The 21,670-nt window shown below is 39.9% G+C and overlaps 1 protein-coding gene across 1 annotated transcript in view; it reads right to left on the reverse strand.

Annotated features, from left to right (window-relative positions):
- THSD7B (thrombospondin type 1 domain containing 7B) overlaps nucleotides 1-21,670 on the reverse strand; it is a 764,324-nt gene that overhangs the window by 26,968 nt on the left and 715,686 nt on the right. Inside the window, exons 19-20 of the mRNA XM_033860221.1 lie at nucleotides 19,576-19,693; nucleotides 4,817-4,962 (exon numbers count right to left, since the gene is read on the reverse strand). Coding sequence (XP_033716112.1) covers nucleotides 4,817-4,962; nucleotides 19,576-19,693 — 264 coding nt within the window. The remainder of the gene's footprint in view (nucleotides 1-4,816; nucleotides 4,963-19,575; nucleotides 19,694-21,670) is intronic.

Consider the following 21,670-nt stretch of genomic DNA (forward strand, 5'->3'; position numbering starts at 1 on the left):
CTTGTTTTTCTTTTGTAGGGAATTCCGTAGTTTCTCACATGGATTAGGTGTGGGTTTCCAGTAAAACGCTGATTTTCTCTATTGCCACGAGAAGTTGTTTTCCCAGAATGCCTTCTTGTGCTGAATACTATTCTTTGAAGATATTTCATACAAGTCCCGCTTATATTATTCTTGGCGACTAGAAAAAAATTGTGCAGTGTCTCACAGAAACAGAAGCTTAGAATTGGAAGGCACTTAGTGGTTAACTAGTGCAACTGTCTGCCTGATGAAAGATTTCCTAACGTAACATTTTTAGCAGATACTCGTGAGATGAGTATTATCTCCTCCGTTTTAGTCAGGTGCTCATACTTCAAAAAAAGTCCACTGGCTATTTGGGTAACTGTAGAGGGGTAGCTCTGTTTTTGCATAAATGCCTTAGAAAACAGAGCCTAAGACAAAGCTTCTATACTAAGGAGGTGAAATCCCGGGATAGCAAGAGTGAGGGTGAAAGAGCCATCGCAGGTATGGAGGAAAAGGAAATATAAGGTAGTGTGTTGTCAACTGGCCTAAACTTCCGAGCAAACACAGCTGGTTTCTTGGTCAATCACATCTTCTAGACAGGCTGTAGGACCATCCATGAGGTGGGGAGGGAGGAAAAAGGGGGAGGCATTACATGCAGCTCCTCCTTGGATTCAGTCCTCACTGATCAACCTTCACCCCACGGAGTATTAACTCCTCTGTACTTCCAACGTATGTTACTCAGCTCCCACTAAGTCCAGAAATTGATGGAAGAGCTAGAGCTTTCATGACTACTACTGGTATGGATGGAGAGAGAGAGAGAGAGAGAAGGAGAGAGAGGATAACCCTCTGCACGGGCTCTGTTGCTGCAGATAAGGATGCTCCACGTTACAAATCATTATTAGGTGACGGTCAGACAACTGGGCTCTGTACTGGGAAACTGAGTTTCAGCTCCTTCTTATTTCCCACCCCCCTCCCACCCCAACAGAACCCAGAAACTGCATTGTTAGGCCTGGGAGCTTCTGTGGCCGTGGCAGCAGCAGGAGTGAAGAGGGACGGGGTGGGCAGCGAAAGCAGCCATGACGGTGCTTCTGGGCGTGCAGCAGGGGACCCAGGGGTTGACGGGCCTGCTGAGCACCAGCCAGGTCAAGGCACTGCGGCAGCGGCGGCTGAGCGTCAAGGGCAGGTTGTGGATGGACTGCCGGATGTGCAGGATGGTACAGAGTGGCTGCTGAGAAAAATTCTTTACAGAAGGAAGTTCGGATTCAAAGCCACCCTGGCAGAAAGGAAAAGGGGAGACTTGGAGGAGACTTTTCCTCTCCTCCTCCTGAGTTGCGGCAACGTAGGGCCTGATGAAACTGAGTAGACACACACATAGGAACGACCACCTCCTTTTCTAGAGCCGTCTTAACAAGAATTATGATTTGTTTATCTAACAAGGGCAAGCCCCGCACTGGATCTATCAATACCTCATAGCTGCTCTAATCATCTCTACGGTCATTGTGAAATTGTTTAAAACAGGCACCCTAATTTTGAACCTAAGTGTGCTTTTTTTTTTGGAGAAGTAGAAGTTCAATACCAATTCACAGTATATTCATTCAAACCAAATGTTCTGGTAAATGTTCACTCCCTAAAGTGGAAAATACCTAGTGTAAGTTAAATTTCTGTTTGGGGGAGGATTCTCTCTATCACTTATTATTCCAGATGATGGATCCATGGCAGAATTGTCTAAGGTGTATGTTTCGCTATAGAGTGTCGGAATTCGTGAACTTGGAGTCTGAAGATACTGCAGCATGTCTGCAATTTGAAGTTACTGCTCTCTGGAACCTCAGGTAACAAGGAGATGCAATTGATTAGAGCTTTGTTTGACATTCCAGGAGATGGGGTTTGCAGAAATGACAGGAAACAAGTCTACATCAGGGATCACTTTAAAAACCAAGACGAACAATAATATGCTCCTAGTATGTATCCACGATCAACCTTAATCTCATACCTTGACAACAACAGCTACTATAGGAAGAGAAATCACCATCAGCATGATAGCTTCATTCATAAAGCAAGCATTCATTCAATCTCACTCACGAGACTTCACACGCTAGGGCTTGAAAACAGAGCCAGGTTTCTTGAGCCAGATGGTCAACAGCAAGGATTCTGTCACTGACTCTCTCCTGTCCAGATCATTAAGGGACTTTATACTCTGAATCGGCATCACCAGATGTGGATCAGCAGATGGTGCTAATAATCATAATCAGAGCTGTAATCAAACCTGTAACAACAGCCTCAATTTATTGAGCTCTGAACTTACGTCAGATACTATGCTAAGCACGACATATTAGTTTGTCTATCCCTACCAAAACCCCCTAGCAAAACAGCTACTCTTGCTACCCCCCATGATACACATAAGAAAACAGAGGTTTGGAGAGTTTGAGAACTTGACACAAACTGCAGAGCGAGGAACTGGAACAAGTTTTGACCAAAATGAGGCCCTGCTGGACTCCAGAGTCTGAGCTCCGAAACGGGTTTTGCAGCGTACGTGTGGATGCGTGGTAGCAGCTGGGGAACTTGGAAAGAGTTAGGAAACCCTGAAAAAAAGTGAAGCCTGAGGATAAAGATGTCCATTTGCAAATCCCTTTCCACATAAGGTGGAGGCAGGATTGGCATATCCACTGAGCCCTGTGCGAGCTCCTCTTATTAGGGTTCGGTACATTTGACGGCAATCGGCCACTTCAACATCTCTACCACCTCCAGTGAATGAGCTTTCAACCTGCATTTGGCAGGTCAGGATATTACAGAACGAGGAGAAGCAGGACAGCTGTGGGAGAAGTGCGCTTCCTTTGTGTGTGGAGGCCCACGTGTATTTTAATCAGGAATTCCCCAAACTCAGCTTACATAAATGTTTAAGAAAAGGCAACTCGTTGAAAAGATACTGTGTCAATTTACCTCACAAAGCATTCACAAGTAGGCTTTGAAGAGCGGGAGTACAGTTCAAGCTCAGGAAAAACTCAACTCAGATATCATCAAGATTCACTTTCTCTTTTGCCTCTGCTTTTTAGTGTCACCTTCTTTGTTCTTCTTGCTTCTAAGTGACTAACTTTACCTACAAGGTGGGAAAATGTGGCAGCTAAGAGTTCCTGAAGATAGTATCTTTGAACAGCTTCAATGCCATTCCAAATTCTTGGGGAAGAATGCTGACTGGCCTCCTTTGGGTAAGGTGCCCACACAGGAATAATTACTACAGACTTGGTTTTTGAGAGCTTTGCCTGGATTGAGTCCAACTCCAGTTGCCTCCCGAGTGGAAGTGTCAGTGAGGGAATAACCTCATCTAGAAATCTGAGACACTTCTCAAATTTCTAGATACACCTGCTCTCGTGGTCTCCAGGGCCTCTGTGCCCAGGTATCTCCGATAGATGCCACAACGCCCCCTCTCTATCCCCACCAGCACTGCTACAGAGAATGTTCGCAACCCACCACTCCGGCCCCTGTGGTTCTGGCTAAAGCTCAATACGTGACAGCAAACTGAAACATTACATTCGACATTTCCCCTTAATGTTCCTATGGGACAAATCGGCAGACATGTCTATTAGAAAAAAAAAGGTTCCTGATACCTGAGAAGGTAAAAGGGAAAGCACAAAAGAACATGTGAGGTACAGTAGCAGTTGTATGGCTGGTAAGACATGGAGTGTGGAGTTTGTCCCCCATCCTTCCCCTCCCCTTCCTGTGTTTTCTCTCCTTTCCCCTGCAATAGGTTCCTGAATTCTTTGAATTTATTTTCTCTACTTTCTCAACAACTATCAGGAGACATCTTCCTTCCATTTTCTTAATTGTAATTCCAAGCAGCACTTAAAAAATTGCTGAAGGTTCAGGAAAGAGGGTTTTAGACTAAGTAGACAAAGTATTCATATTTAAAGCTATTAGGTTACTATTTAATTAATTAGCATGGTTACCTTATTTTCTGTAAAAAGGAGACTGAACAAATGTACCCCGCATTTTTGTTCCTCTGGGACTTATTAAAATACATGGGCATTTAACTTCTGCAAGATAATAATACTGCATGACAATGTCATCCTGACAGGAACGCTAAACATCTCCATGAGAATACTCTGCAGATTTCTTAATGCATAATCAAAATTACTGTTACCTAATTAAAATCTGCTTTGGAATATGAACTGAAGGATAAACCAGTAAAATAAGAATAGAGAAAATCAACGTGCTTTTTCTTATACAAGAAGCCAGAGAGAAAAATGCCGTAGAGGATCTTTGCTGACCCAGCAAAAGTTCTGGGTATGTGATATATTATGATGTTACTAGGCATTTATATTTCAGGTCAATAAAAAGCAATCATTGAGGAAAATGTAGTAACCTTGGTTCGTGTAATAATGTTAAAATATAACTTTCATACACTTTTGGTTTTCTGCCCACATGCAAGATTTTGTCTAAGTCTAAAAGTGCTTTTTTAGGAAATAGAGTCTACAGCAAGCTGTGCATTTCCATAGCATCAGGGTTTTGCCTAATTGCATAATGCTTTGATATTTCCAACAAGCCAAGAAGATAGAGAATTTTTGAGGATGCCAAAGAGACTGGAGGTCCCCTGAACCAGCTTATTATAAATAGTGCCTAATGAACGGCTATTTATTTTCCTAGCAATATCACTCTGTGTGAGGTTAAGTCATTTGGTTCTTTTTTCCATGTTCTCCATTGCATAAAAATACACCATGCCAGGCCCCTGGTATTGTGAAATTTGTTCCATCAGCACATAGGTTTGACTAGACAAGTGCTTTGGACATACTGAGAAGCATTTCTCTGTCATTCCGTGACCTACCTCCAATTTACATGCAGACCAGTTGCTGAGGACCCAGCTGTAGCAGGGGGTCACTGGGCAGGTTTTATGCTGGGTAAGCTCTGTGGGGCATGGCCGTCCTTCTCCTTGGGTTGGCATAATGATAAATCGAGTCCGGCTCATTCGACCTAAAACGATAAGGAAGATGTCAGCTTTTCCCTTAGAGTTTGGCTTGGAAAGGGAATTAAAGGACAGAATGTTGCCTTACATACAAAAGGCTTCATTAAAACACACTGAACTTTGTCATGTCCAGGTTTCAGTTTTTCTGCCATTTTAATTGAGGTTTCTATGGAGACACAAGTTATCTGAGGTGTGCATCACGCTTAAGGATCTGAAATTCTGTCTGTCTTCACTTTAGCCGGCTTAAGTCCAAACTCTGTATTGTTGCCAAATAGACTGATCCCCATAAACACTGGCTGAATGTTAACAAATATTTATCTATTAAGCTTTAAAATAATCCAAGCATCCTGCCTTGGGCTAGGGATATAGTGGTGAAAACGCCAGATGTACCTTCTACCTTCACAGACTTTATATTCCATGCTAGGATTACAAATATTAAACAAAAATAGAGTTGTATCTTCTTTGTTAGGTTCTAAATCAGAAAGTAAGGTAAAAATGGCATATAATCCAAATTACCCTGGAAAATTCCCTAGGAAGGTGCCACCCTGAGGTTCCAATAGTGTCTCTCCATTAATTCAACATGGCCAATTTTCCTAGATTTTAGGACCAATTTCTTTTTTCACTGAGTACAAGATAAAATTGTTGACTTGTGTGAAGAAGCCATGTTGTTTGAAACACATATGTTCAAATGCTGGTACTCCATTTCCTAATGAAAGGAAATTGGTTAATAAGAATAGCTCAAGAAAGAGTAGGGCTCCCATGTCATCTTATACCCACTCCTAGGCATCAGGTCACAAGCTCATTAAGTGGAAGAGTGGATGGAATTTAAGTGTCTTTGTTTCTCTCTCTTGCTCTCCCTCCTGCTCCCTCTTGTCCTTGGTCCTTTTTTACTGATGAGGTATGATGTGCATATAGTTTCATTACTATTAGCTATCTGTGAATTATCTGTGAATCCATGCCCTTCCATTGGTGTTATAAAGTTAATTATGTAATTGTATCTGTGATAAATGTTAAAGGAAAAACAGAAGGTTCTATGAGAGCATGTTATGGGGATGCCGCCCAGTCTGGGAAGGAATCAGTTGAGCAGTTGAGCTTTAAGCAGAAATCTGAAGGAGCAGAACAGGTTTGAGGGCCTGACAGGCCAGTGTGGCTGGACAGAAAGAGCTAAGAAGAGAATAGGTTGAGGGAATACTGTTAAAGCTATTAAAAGTGGGGTCTTTTAGTTGATGTCAAAAGATTCTACATTTACCTCGTAAGAGAAATGGAAAGAGAGTAATGACTTCACTTCTGCATAGAATTCACTTGAAAACCTTGGCTAAGAATTCCCACATGCCCTCAAGTTCAGGGAGAAGTAAGGGTAACTCACACCTTCAGTGAACTAGACCTCTTAGTGACCACCAGAATATTATCATAGATTTGGTGGTAAACTAATTCTCTCTGAGAAGACCCTTTAGGAAAACTAGGAAGTTGTAGTCATTGGATTCTAAATTCCCTGAGGCCTGGGATTCTGTCCCTAACATGGTACTCCATATGTATTAAACACTAATGGAATATTTGTTTCATTCATATTTTTATTAATTGTCTATATGATATTATCTGGTATCTGAAAATGTGTGACGATATATCACCGTAATTATTTGGAAGATACCATGTGGTAAGCAATTTTCTAAATACTTTAAATATACTGACTCACTGAATAATCGTAACAACCCCGGAGGAAAATGCTATTATGTTTCCATATTATAGATACCACAGGCTTTGCGAATAACAGAATCTACCCATTCTGCCCCCTGGGCACTGAGGAGAACATATGCTTTGGACAGATGTTCCTTCCCAGCACCACTCAAATCAAATCATACAGGTTGGACGTCACCTTATTCATATGAAACACTGTCCCTGCTTGGTGAACACATGTGGCTCAAGATTTCACATTACTTCTTGTTTCAATACTCTTCAGTTTTATGATAATCTTTATGTTTATTCTCTTGAACTAAGTATCTATTACCCAAATGTCATTATCATTGCACTCTGTTCTCTATCCATCTGTGTAAGAATAATGACAATGTAGTATCACTTTTATCACAGCTAAAGAGGTTCTATTTCATTAAAACCAAATAACTTCAAGCTTGTTCTTGAATTGATGGCATGCATCACGGCCATTGCTTTAGGACTATTTTATTTATTTCCATTAAAGTGACAGATATTTTCTGCTGGACATCAAGGTGGGGGGAACCTAATGAAGTCAATGGAAAAAAAAATGATGCCATTACGTTTTGAAATAATGAAGTCTTACAACCACTCATTGAAAGCACATCCATATGATTTCTCTGCCTGTTGCTATCCAAACACCAAGATACGATTTTCAAACGATGCCAGCTTCTATCAAGAAGCATATGACCTTGGTCCAGTTGGTTTGCATATCAATAAATTGATTTTTTAATTAAATAAGATAAAAAAAAAAAGAAGCATATGATCATTCTACATTTTGAAGTATATTATCATGTTTAATTGGCTAATATTAAAGTTCGTAAGAAAAATATTGCTAATGAAGGCACGAGGGTATAAAAGGTAACTACTGCACCTCAAGTTTCTTTGGGTTACTTGATATCTTTTAATAAGTTCCTTTTTCTAAGTCAGGGGTATTTGGCTGTATAAGTTAAATAATCAGAGAAAGTATCCCTTAAATTAGGCACTTTCCCCACAATTCCTGAAGTTGTAAATATAAAATCTAGCTACATGGAATACAGATGGTATAGAAAAGGAGGCCCACCATTTCCAATGGTCTCTGGAATTCTAAACATCACACTGGATGTAATATTCAACCTTGCACCTATCTCTCGGCAGTAATTATTCTATTATAAAAGGGACCTCTAATGGCAGGAGACTTAAGGAATTGTTTTGTGACAGTGATTTTTCATGAGAGGAGAAAGCAGGGGAGGATGTGGGCAAATGCAAGATATATAAAGTTATGATCTGATATAGAATATGAGAAAAAGAACATTTTAAAATAGCTGATGAATGGCGCAAAGAAACCTGGACTTGGCATCAAAATTCTCTAGTTGGAAACAGTTCTCTCAAATTAACAGCTAGTAAATGATGTGACTGTATGAAAGTACTTTAACTCCTCTGAGCATAAATTTCCTCTCCTGTAAAATAAAATTAAGTATACGGAGAGTCATTATCTGAGGATAATTCATGCTGGGGAAAATGCCACTTAAAAATGAATGTATTTCAAATAGGAATTCAATTATTTTTAATAAATAATGAAAGATGTCTAAATGGGACTTTTTCTGCAAGTAAAAAGTATGCAAGTGGGTTTATTTTATCTAATATCAACTACCATGCAGGTAATTGCAACTATGCAGTTATTATTAGGACAAAGAATAAATCAACCATTGATATTTTTTACATAATTTTATGATGACCCTATGAAAGTTTTATTCTATTGTGACTAGCTTTTGCAGTTTGATCATAGAAGCTTTGTTATTTGAGTCACTTTTCATCCATTTTCTCAAGAGCTCTGCTTAATCTTTGGTGTACAGATTGCTCCATTTTGTGCCCCTTTTTTGTGGGTAAACATTCCATTTGCAGCTAGAGATGGACCAACAAATACCTTGATGCAATGACAGGGCATGTGCGTTAATCCAGGAGACTCGTTGACTGGGGGACGGCTTTATAAGTGGTCAGTTCAACAGCAAATACTTTGATAGTATGAGGGGTTCTGCTTCCTATAGATCTCACAATTATGCTGATTCGGGTGAAGAATACTGAGATGATGAGGACTCCTTGGACTAATCTCATGTTGCATATGAATTTAAAAATACCCTATATGAACTACCTTAACAACGTAACTAAAATAGAGTAGGTGCTGGCTAAATCTTAATATTTTTAGTCATTTATTTTGACAACTACTATTTCATATCAATTCCTAGAACTGGCCCTGGAACAAACCTGTAATGGGTATATAAAGCATGCTACTTGTATTCTATTGGGCTTTTTCACATTAAATGCACACAGCTGCGAAGTCCACAATGATTTAGCCTGGTCCCACCCAACCTCTTACACCCTAGCCTACACTCCTTTTGCCCTCAGAGTAAGAGTGAAGGTGGCTGCCGTCCACATCCTCATGCTTCCAATCTAAGAATAAGAGAAATTTCTTGGACGCTCTCCAGACAACTCATTTGGGTTTATGAATCTATTTGAAACCTGAATTCAATAGTTGATATAGACAATATGTTTAATGGGTAATACCAATGAGATATAGAAACTGATTCTCTTATTCATCTGCACTTCAGGCTATAAAAGAGAGAAAAGTACTAGCTCCAAAATGTTTCCACTTGAATAAAAACCCAGATTACAGTAGGTTAAGTTTGCTAGCAATTCTCTCTGAAACTTTTCCTCCCCTCCCTTTAGGAATATTGGGAACTCATTATAAGCAACAGTGATACTAGGCCTACTGTTAAATTAGCAATAATTTCTGGCATTGAATGAAAAAGGATTGCACGGTAAGACTTCCAGAAGAAAATAGATAGTGGGGCACACTAGTCGTAACACCCCCCCCCCCCAAAGAAAGGCCAATACTGGTATCTGCATACAGGTTTAAAGCATATTGGACCAGATCACACTCCCATTGAACTCAGCAGCGGTCAGGCTTCACTCTGAGGTTCCACTGACAAAGGGGATGTGGGAAATTTTAAGCAGTAAAAAAAAAAACCCTCAAAACTCGTTACATAGGGCTTCCCTGATGGCACAGTGGTTGGGAGTCCGCCTGCCGATGCAGGGGACACAGGTTCGTGCCCCGGTCCAGGAAGATCCCACATGCCGCGGAGTGGCTGGGCCCGTGAGCCATGGCCACCGAGCCTACGCGTCCGGAGCCTGTGCTCCGCAACAGGAGAGGCCACAGCAGTGAGAGGCCCGCGTACCGCAAAAAAACCCCAAAACAACAAAAAACTCTTTATATGTTTGTCAATGTATACATTCATAAAAAAGAGATGGAGTCAAACACAATGGTTCTCTGTTCTGACCATACACTCAGATCCAGGGAGCCAGCCACCAACACTGTTACAGTGATAGGCTCTACACAATGGTTCTTCTGTGGCCCTGACAGATGCTCATTGAATTAACTGAAAATCATGGTTTTGATAGCTCTGGACAATTTGAATACGACCCAGGCACACAATGCAAAGTACGTTTGAATGGGAAATTGGAAAAGGAAATATAAGAATAGAGCAATGACGAACTTACCTGTTTAATCTTAAATAGTTCATTAAATATCTGAGCAATTTATATGAACATACCTATAAACTCCAACGTACCGTAGCCATGTAAATACGAAGACAGTAGTATATGAAGTCACTTTGAGCTTACAGAATGGTATTTGAATATTACTATTACTGGTTCGCTTTCCACCTGGGAACTATTTTTTTTTAACATAAGTTACATTTTCAAGGCATGTGCGCAACCGTTGGCAGGGAATGGTCTTCCTGAGCTGACATCTGTAAGGGTTGGCCAACCTACACCACAAAGAATGATGTTCAGTGTCACTAACCTCAAGGTGATGATGGTCCTTCCTGATATGCACCAAAAAATTAGGTTACTGAATAAAATGTTTCCACTTTTAAGTATTTGCTACTTTGAATTGACTCTTAAGCCTTTGGTGGCTGTTGCCTAGTATTAGTCAGTTGAAAATACTAGCAGATTACAAAATAAATGAAAACAGAAGCAAAGGGATACTAACAACCACCTCGTTAATAGCTGGTCAGGTCAATCTATTAATCAATTTTCATCACATATGTCTCTGTGGTTAAGGCAATTTATTGTATAATACCTTTTGTCATTATAAAAGTATTCCTCATTATGGAGGGAGGGTCTAAATTAATTGAGTGAATACAATGTTCTAGGATATAGAGACGATATAGCATATTCTTGCTTAGTTCTGTTCCCTTCCTTATCCTGCTTTCTTTGTTTTCTTTCCCCTGAGAGCACCTGTTCTCCCCACCCGCCTCAAATCTATCGCTTCAACAAGAATCCCAGTCTCATTTCCTATGTGATAAACTGAAGCCCAGAGAAATTAAATAATTTTTGCAAAGTCACACAGCTAGAAGGATGGGAACAAAAATTGCTTTTACTCCAAAAGCATCTGCTTTCCAACAAATCTCACCTGGTCCAAGTCAGGTATCAGATGCTATGCTGAGGTCATTAGGCCACTTGAACAAGTTTGAGAAGTACACTTAGGCCTCCCCTCTGCAATAAATGGGTTACCTGTATTCATACATTTCATATTTTCCTTTAGAAGAAACTACTTACAATTATGGTATTAACACCTTACTCTGTGATAACTCTTTATGTGCTTTGGGGTACTTGTCAGAGTAAATTTCTGAAAGCAGAAGTAAGTTAGATTGTCTATAAAATGCTCAGTTAATTTCATGCAGTTCTTTATGCCGGACATCTGGTTTTTACTTCTCTTAACACACATCATCTGGAATTTTTATCCAAGTTTATTTTTTAAGTGCCAAGTTTGTTGTAAATATACAGCCTGGATTGACATGGATTGGGGATCAAGGTTATTTTCTAATATGACGGAGTGGAGAAAAACTACGATCTCGATCTGCAGCCTCAAGATAGATCTTCAGCATGTGTCTGGCATGGCTGAAGACGGAAGGTGCAGTAATGATTCTGCCTTCAGAGCTACAGTCCATGAGTTTCCCCTATAGAGGGACTCCTTGGCTTGTCTAAAAATGGCTTCAGGCATCCAGACACCTTTCATCATAGAGAACACTCAAGTTAGGCAAGGCAAAGAGTCCATGAGTTTTTCAGAGTAAAATAGATGAGCCCCAGCCATAACCATCTATTTGGGGGTGGGGTTAGCGAAGTAAGGAAGTAACAAGACCACAGTTTTAGAGGTCAAGATAGACCATGGTATCACGGGAGTGAGCTAGGTCTTTTAAAGGCAGAAGATTAGGCACCGTTGCCTTTGCTTGGAGATAGAGCTCCAGATTTCTCTGTGACAGTGCGTATGCATTCTAGCTGCTTATTTTCAGTTCTATTCCCAATAATCACATTTCAGACCCATTAAGAGGTATCAAAACTTGACAGACCACTGTTAAGTATACAGCAGAAATACCCCCAATGAGGCTCTCTCCATGAGATGCAAGATGACAAAGTCACAGAGAGTGATTTTAGCAATCCTGGAGCTATTCTATCAGTCTCACACATTCCCTATCTGGAAGACTGGCTCCCTGCAGCTATATTCCAATTAGATGGAAGAGATAATAATATGCAACACTGCTAATTATGAGACAAGTATACATTTAGGAGGCTTAAAATTCAGAGAGACTTAAAGCCCTCACTGTCCTTTATGTTCCAATCTGAGATCCATTTCCTCTGCTTATTCTTAAATACACCTAAAAATTATGAGAATTTTTATAAAGTGACATAGCACCCAACCCAGGACCAAGTACATAACATGAACATTTACATATACAGTGTCAGATGTAAAGGGGCACAGTGGAGAAAATGGGGCTTAGAAGACACCTGAACTTGGGTTCAAATCTTTCCTCTACAACTGACAAGCTGTGTGACCTTGAACAGGTTACTTATTTGCCTGTCCCCATACCTGTAAAGTTATGCCTATAATTTCATACTACTCTTGTAAAGAGCTAAAATACTCCTGGTACCAATAATTGTGCCTTTGACCAATAGATATTAAAAAGTAATTATTCTAATATTTCATCTTTTTACCGATAAAAGATAGTGGAATAAAAGGCTGGCTCAGTCTTACAACTGGCCATTGGAAAAGCCAGCTTTAAAACTGGATATTCTTCTCTAGTCTTTCTTTTTTCCCATTCTACAATTCAGCTGCTTGTTCTCTGTCATAGGAACTAATTACTTGATATAGTCAATAAGTTTGAGCTGTTATAACTATTGGACTGTGTGTGATCAAGGATATGACACTGATCATGTTTTATTCAGACACAAACTGAAGGTTACTGGCTTGCCTTTTAAAATCTTTAAACAAAAAGAGAAAGAAAAAAGCTGGAAAGCACAAACTTGTGGTGCTTTGGAGTTAATACAAAATTATTATTTTCATTATGGACCAGAGTGGACAGAAAAATCATATGCCGTCTGTGAAACACAAGAGGCAGGCTGGATTACATAGTATAGAAAAATATTATAAACTCATACACCCTGAATTAAAAAATATGAAAGAGGAACAAATCATAATCTGGGATTAACAACCTTCTTGGAACGTTTTGCTTAAATAATAATTATGAATAATTCATGATATGCTAAATTTAGGGAGTTCTACATTCCACTGAACTGATGAAAATTCAACAGACAAAGATCATGACTAATCCAAATATTAAGCTCTTCTATTACATGCTTTGATCTTTGAAATCTATCTAAAAAGATCCCTTAGTGGAAGTCTAGAATCAGTCTCTCTTTAACGTGAAATAAATTGGATTCAAGCTGTTCTAACCTTGAAATCTTTAACACAATTAGAAAGTATATGCCAAGCATCGGGTGTACATTAAAGAGACAACCCAGACGCTTGGAAATAAAAAAGAGCTCCCTTCAAAGTTTCCCCTCAGATCCATATAGTTCTGTGGGTTTGATGGGGAAGTGTGGCTATGGGGAAGCATCCAGGACACCCAGCTTGCCAGGATTTGCCCGACAGCCCGGTGATTTCCTAAACGGAGACAACGGTGTGCAGTTTGCTCTTGGTAGAGAAGTCAGCGGAGAGCCGCAGGCGCTGAAGCCAGACTCCCTTGCAACTTGCTTGCGCACTTTCATGTGGCTAAATAAACTGTCTCCTCTTGTGGTCCCTGCCCCATTGCCGTCACCACTTGGAAAAAAGAAAGCAGCTAATACAAAAGACAGCTGCGGGCCGCATAGCACAGGGAGATCAACTTGGTGCTTTGTGACCAGCTAGAGGGGTGGGATAGGGAGTGTGGGAGGGAGACGCAAGAGGGAAGACGTATGGGGATATGTGTGTGTGTATAGTTGATTCACTTTGTTATACAGCAGAAACTAACACAATAATGTAAAGCAATTATACTCCAATAAAGATGTTAAAAAAAAAGAATAATAAAAGGTGGCAAACTTATATTAATATAAACTGACTATGGAAAGGCCCTAAATAAATATATTCTGAATTGGAAAAATAAAATAAAATAAAGTGATTATTGGAAAAAAAATTTAAAAGGACAGCTGCGGGCACACCGTTTTAGAAGAGACAAGGCGCAGATGTTTTTCAAGGGTAGTTTCCAACCTTTTCGGCGCCAGAGTTTGGTCTCTTTTAAGAAACAAGTTCATCTGTGCCACACATCGCTGCATTTGATTATTTGCTGTTTGTCCGTCACTTTTAGCTTGTGCTGCATGAGGATTAAGGCATGATTTAAATGCAGAGTTGTCTCATTTTGGAAACGGTACTATCTGCCAGGGGGCTGGTGATCAGAAAAGAGAGGTGCTGGAAGAGTACTGATAGTTTGAGGGCTGGTAGAATAGAATAGAATAGAATAGAATAGAATAGAGCAGAACAGAACCACAAAGGCGGTCTCAGCAGTGTCCTGACGGTAGCTGCCTAAAAATTCAAGGACTATGTGTCCTATTCTTTGTACTGGTCATTTTATTTATTTTTTTTAAGATGAAGATTGGGCACAAATATAATGTATAAATAGTCCTTTTTATATTTTTGTTTGTAGGTTCTTATATAGAGCCTTGAATGCAACAGGTAGTCAAAAAATGCCTGTGAGATTGAACCCTGAGAAGCCTAGCAAAGAAAACGCCAGTTACAAGAACTACGGCACCTTGTCATTCAATTCTGACATAAATATCACCTCCTCAGTGGCCTCTCTTCCCACATCCCTCACTCCCCTGCAAGACACTTGTTATTGTCCATCACATAACTTGTTTTTTGTTTCGACACAGCACTCATCAGTGTCTGTTACTTTTGTGTGTATTCACTTGTCTATTTGCCGTCTCCCTGTCTTGTCATCACCATCTAGTTTCCTACTAGAATGTTAGTTTTATGAAGTCAGGGGACTTTGTTTCCCTGGGATCTTGTCCTTTCTATACATGGTGTATCCTCAGCTCCTGGGAGAATGCCTGGCTTTGGGGAAACTTCCAGTGAGGATTTGTGAAATATATGAGTAAATGTCTCTACAGCCCTGACTTAAGAATAGACGTCAAAATAGCAGGATGACCATATAATGTATTTTCTGCACTGCCACTTTTGACAATGAAAGAGTGCACCAATAGGTGTCAGGATAAGGATAATAGATGTAAACTTTATAAATCCTGGTTCAATGTATAAAGGAAAAATGGAATACATATACATTTAGATTCCTGGAAGGTTTGCCAGGAGTATCAGGATTATGGAATATTTTTTAAAAGGCATTATTACATCTTAATTCAGGAGATCAAGGCATCTAAAGGTCAAGAAAGGATTCTCAAGAACTTATCCTAGCAGACCCTTAGAAGCTAGCTAGAAGTGATTTAAAACTAGTGCTATATTTATGTGCCAATGGAAACTATCAAATGACTTCCAAGTGCTTTACACAATTCGATTTCTCTAGGTAGTTAACATCCCTTCTTTAGTCCTTCTGTGCCTTAGGTCACACGATGACTTTCCTTAGGAAATTTTCCATCGTTTGTCTTTGTTTATTATTCTAAGGATTAGAAAAGGTGAATTTAAGTTCAAACTCAAATTGCCTAGAAATCTCTAATAGTGGGATTCAGATTTGGAAAGTAATTTTCCTTGTTTGTTTTTGTTTTTCAAGTAGACTAACGAGGTCTCATGAGCCCACAGCACTAACAGAACTGCTTGAAAAATTAAAGTCATATTTTATAATACTAAACTTACAATTGGGGGTCTTAGTTTCAAAGGTAGTGTATTAGCATAACATGGAGATCTGTTACGTTTCACTGACTTTGTACAGTGGCAGAATTAGGATATTTGGGGCAAAAATAATGTTAAACAGATCTTCTGTCTCCTTGCATTGAACACGTTCTTGAGTAATGATACTCGACTTGTGAGTTTAATTAGAGAGAGAAGAAAATAGCCCCTGGCAGGGGTTGGCTGCCTTTGGGCTTACGATCCAGTCTGCAAGCTTTTCCCCTTCAAACTTTCCCCTATAGTCCAGAACCACCTGGGCAGTGACAAACGTTAACTGAGATTTCCCCCATGTGCCAGGTACTGTGCTTCATGGGAATTAGAGGGGTTCACCCATGAAGAACCCAAACAAGGTCATTGATTCCTTAGACAGACAGATATTAAAATTGATTCAGGGACTTCCCCGGTGGTCCAGTGGGTAAGACTCCACACTCCCAATCCCCGGTTGGGGAACTAGATATTTGCATGCATGCTGCAACAAAGATCCCGTGTGCCGCAACTATGACCCGGTGCAGACTAAATAAATATATAAATAAATAAATAAATATTTTTTTAAAAAAATGCCATTTGAAACATTGTAAATGTTCATTCTAATATATCTATATTGACATGATGACAAAATAAAAAATATAAAAAAACTGATTCAATTTATACATAATTAAAGTATTAGAAGGTGATAGTGGGGGTGATGGTGAGATATTCCACAGGAGGCAAGGAATCAAGGTGGAAGGGAGCATACACTCAAGATCGTGACTGAAATATACTATATCACAGCAGAGAGATCCAACATGATAGTGGAGGGTGATGGGGATAGAGAGGCAGGCATGCGGGAGATCCTGCAGGTCCTCGTGGACCATGCTCACAATACAGGACTTCATCCCTTCTCTACTTTTCCATGCTACCCTTTATGGCTGTTCTCATAGCCGTAGGAGAGTCACACCTCCTAGCAGAGGCCCATGAGGACAAGACTGCAGTGCTTCTGGCTGTGGGATAACCAGGGTAGCTCACGCTGGACAGGGAAGCAACCAGTTATTCACATCACTAATGCAAATAACACCTCTAGTTTAATGAACTCATCTACATGTAATATTACCTATTTGTTTACTGTGTACTGTCCCTCAACTAGATTGTAAGCATCATGAGAAGAGGGAAATTGTCTTCCCGACCCCCTCACTGCTTCATGTCCAACACATTGTACTATGACTGGCACATTAGTATTTGTTTAATGGATAAATGACTCTTAAGTCAATAGGAAAACAACTGTTCGGATTTGCATTTTCAAAATATTACTTAGGCTGTGATTTTAATGTATGGACTTTGAGTGGGGTAAAAGGACGAGATGTGAGAGTGGACCATGAGAGGAACTGAGTCTATGGGAAAATCTTTACAAGACCCTAGGGAGTCTCTGATAACACTCTTTCCTGCTGGTGCGTAGGAAGGTGGAGATGGAAATTAACACATAATAAACACCAATGCTGTGTCAGGTACTGTGCTACACGCCTACATATACTTCATAGCATTTAATTCTCAAACCCCAAACAAAGCCTCTAACATGTGCATGAATTCCATTTTAGAGATGAAGAAGCTGAGACTCAGAGTAAGTCATTTGCCTAAAGAGCTGCAATTTGAAACTCGATTTACCCAACTTTAAAGTTGATGCCCAGCTGGGAACTATACATGCTGCCCAGTCAGAATATTTGAGAAACTAATATAGGTCAATCAATCACTGAAATCTTGGTTCTAAGATTTGCCATTTGGTTTCCTGAGGTGCTTTGCAGGCTCTCGATTGTGCAGGAAATGGCATGCTGTTATTTCTGGACATTGTGATTCCCAGATTTTCATTTTGAGTGATGCTCTTTATGGAAATAAATTTCAGCTTCCTTAGCTGTGTTTTTCTAAGGCATATCCTGAGTACTGTTGTCAGCTCTGCCCTCTCCAGGATCTTGGAGTTGACTTCGCAGGTGAGCCCCTTTTCCTGCTACATCCTGCGTTTGCTCCTCAGACAATCCCAACTAAGGCAGAGAAGTATTGATAGCCCCAGTATGCTCATTTGTGAATAGCTTAGCAATGAGCCCATATCCTAGTTCCAGTGGTCCAGTCACAGAGCTTCTAAAAACCTCCTTCCAAATATCTTTGTTTGGTGATCAGATCCAGGTCTTTTAACCCCTTTCCCCATCAGATTCCATGATTCCTCCAACATGCAATTCTTCTTCCCTCTTCCTCCCCTACTTAATGACTAACCATATAGCAGGATTTTCCCTAGGTCCCTATTCCAAATTTCTGACATTTACCTTGTGATAAACTGTAACTCTTTTTCAGGATGAGAACCCTATCCTGAACCACAGCTCTGTGCTTGCCTGTTACGCTCTCCTCGTTCTCTTTACATGGACACATGTTTTGGTCCCTACTTTAGCCTGACGGCTGGAGTGCCACATATGGCTGCCATTTGCCTAGCTCGCGAGTATCAGCTGAATTCCTTGCCATTGTTCACTATTTACCCAGGAACTTATAGTATTAATAGCTATCTGTTCAGCAAAGATTTATACTCCCTTTCCTCCACAGGAACTGTTTCCTCCATAACACTGTTGCTAAGAAGTGACTGGCCATCCAGAAACTACATTTCCTACTCTGCTGTCTTGCACTGAGCTGGAGAAGTGCAACCAAATTTTATCCGATGGAATATAGATAGTAGAGATATACGCAACTTCCAATCTGGTCCATAAAAACCTCCACAGGACGAGCTGGATAGCACCCTCCAGAGAGACTTGATTATGTTTAAGCGGTAAGGCCTCCATCAAGCTGTGTCCGTGGTTGACTTCGTGAAGCAGAAACTACCCCTTCCTTTATGGGAGTGAAAAATTAGTTTCTAACCTATGATATGAAGCCACTGTGACTGGGGGGTTTTACCTGATACAGGAACTAATTTTACTTATAGGATACATCTTCTAAAAGCCACAGAGGCTAACATTTTTTGAATTGGTTGAACTTAGGACCTTTAAAATAAACACCATCCCATGGGGTCAGTGGCCCCTCTGGGGTCTGTTACTGTTACTAGGCCAGTTCTTCACCCTCTGCCTCATTATAAAGGACTGATACTACTCAGCCAGAAAAAAAGAACGAAATAATGCCATTTGCAGCAACGTGGATGCAACTAGAGATTATCATGCTAAGTGAAGTAAGTCAGACAGAGAAAGACAAATACCATCTGGAATCTAAAATATGGCACAAATGAACCTATCTATGAAACAGAAACAGACTCACAGACATAGAGAACAGACTTGTGGTTGGTTGCCAAGGGGGAAGGGTGTGAGGGAGGGAAGGTCTGGGAGTTTGGGATGAGCAGATGTAAACTAATATATAGGAAGGAAAAACAACAGGTCCTACTGTGTAGCATGAGGAACTATAGGCAATATCCTGTGATAAACCATAATGGAAAAGAATATTAAAAAAAAGAACGTCTACTATGTGCATAACTGAGTCACTTTGCTGACAGCAGAGACTGGCACAGTATTATAAGTCTACTATACTTCAACAACAAAAAAGAAACATTAAAAAATAAAAAAGGACTGATAGGAGGCCAGGCTCGTTCCCTCTGCTCCCCTGGGTCAGCCTCATGTGATGTCCAGCTTGGCCAACATGCCTTATCCCGTGTGTCAAGCTATGGCATACGGAGAGATACTTAAAGACTAAATTGTTTTGTGGGAACCAACACAGGGAAGCCACATACCTCCATGGCCACAAGTCTGTGAGCACTCTGTCCAAGCCGTCCACCCCGAGAGCTGACAGTTGACCACGCATTCCACCAGGCAGTGAAGGCTCATCCTCTGAGGCTTCTCCAAGTTATGCTGCAGATGGGAGGGAAATGTGATTGTACTGGAGAATTCACAGCAACATCCAATCAAATCACTATCCTTTTATGGGATAATAATCTTTATTCTATGAGAATAACCTTTCTACATTTTTGTGGGGAAAAATATCCTGGCTTGTAGAAACTGATGGCAAGCCTAGAAAATGATGGTCCTTACTTCACGAAATAGAAACTTGTCAGCCCCAATTTTTTTTTGATAAAATCCTCAACTTTAGAAGTAGATTGGCAGTTAAGGTACCGGGAAAGCAGGCAGTTATGTGACACAGAGATCTGTCCTGTCACTCAGCCAGCAAGGAACCAGGAGGATGCCTCACTGTTAAATCTAGGCTCCTTGCCCTCTAGATGGGCCAACAGTACATAGAGAGCTCAAATTAATAGCTACCTAGGCTAAAATAATAAATAGAAAAAGAATAAAACTCAAATCTACAAACCATCTAAAGTTTGTAAAAAAGACCAATTAGCTAAAAACAATCACGGTCTTAATCAAGGGAAAAGTTGATGATACTGTTTCTTTTCCTCTTATCCTCTCTGAAATCCACATCTAGGCAAAATTACACATTTTCTAATGGCCAAGGTAGAAGAGGTCTTAGTGAAAGAATAAATCATCCAAGAAACACAGAAAGAATAATAAAAAAAATTCTGTTTTAGGAATCACACACTGTGTGATCGGGGAAAATGCTAACACTCAATACAAGTTAAATATTAGCAATGTCCACGCTGAGATAAAATTAATGATTATAGCATGCTTACTTGCTAAGTGGGCAAAATAGAAATGACCACATGGGATCTAGGACCCATTTGAGATATATAGGTATTCTAGTTAGGTTAATTTGGGACTTTAACGTTCTTTAAATATTTGCTGGATATATGGGAATTTAGAAAGCAGAGAAACTGATTTTTCTATTAATGAATAGTTTATATCGCTCTTTGTATCAAAAGGAAAGATTTATTATGTACACTAAATGTAAGATTTTCACTTATTTGGAGTTGTTGTAGATTGGTGATTTATTTGTCTTGAAGCAGACAACATCTTGACAGGGAGATGAAATTAAACAAAATGTTAAAATAAATCACTGACACTTGCTGGACGGAACTCTGCCCTGTATTAGCCAGTCTCAGCATTTCATGAAATGGGATGTTCAATTTCAGATGGTCTAGTCTCAGGGCTGGTGTTGGTCCATGGTGATACTGTTGGTTTAAAGAGATGTTATGGCAGTACTTAACAAGGCTGAATCAGGATCGGTGAGGAGGGTTTTGTTCTGATTTTAATTTCCACTTGTGGACTCTTCTTACTTAAGGAGAAATGGGACAACTTTTATTTTGCTGGTTTCCGTGGAAACCTGAGCTAACTGGCCCCACCTATTTCCAATTATTCCAAAGACTGTTTTAGTGATTCTTATAATGGGACAGCATACGGTCATCTTTATTTCTATTAAACTGCCCCCATCGTGCGTTTCACTTATACGTTGGGAAGGAAACGCCAACTTTCTTGGAACAGGTTTGATTACGGTTTTTGTCCAAACTCCACATATTTTGTCATTGGGAAAAAAAGGGAGCAATAAAATGACAAAAATTCAAAAGCCACTAATTTGAAACTTGGTAGGCAGGCATTTTGACTTACCTTGCAAAGAAAAATGCAACTGCGCTAATTACCTAGCAATCATTTGCTCAGCAAATTAGCAAAGTATTCTAATAGCAAGTGTCAGTATTCATCTTATATGCAAGGAACAGTGTTTCCTATTTAGGCAAATGAATCACCCGCCCGATACAAAGAGTCATATTTAAATATTAGAGTCACCTGATGTCAATAGTTTGTTGGCAAATAAGATCTTTAAAATAATGGAAAAAACTATATTTTTAATGAATCCATTTCCCCAATGCAAAATGACCTTTCCTGGTCATTTTAACTAAGTTCAAACTAGTGAGATATAACTGTATGATACTAGTACCTCTA

This window comes from Tursiops truncatus, chromosome 7, assembly GCF_011762595.2.
Source record: "Tursiops truncatus isolate mTurTru1 chromosome 7, mTurTru1.mat.Y, whole genome shotgun sequence".
Classification (NCBI taxonomy): domain Eukaryota; kingdom Metazoa; phylum Chordata; class Mammalia; order Artiodactyla; family Delphinidae; genus Tursiops; species Tursiops truncatus.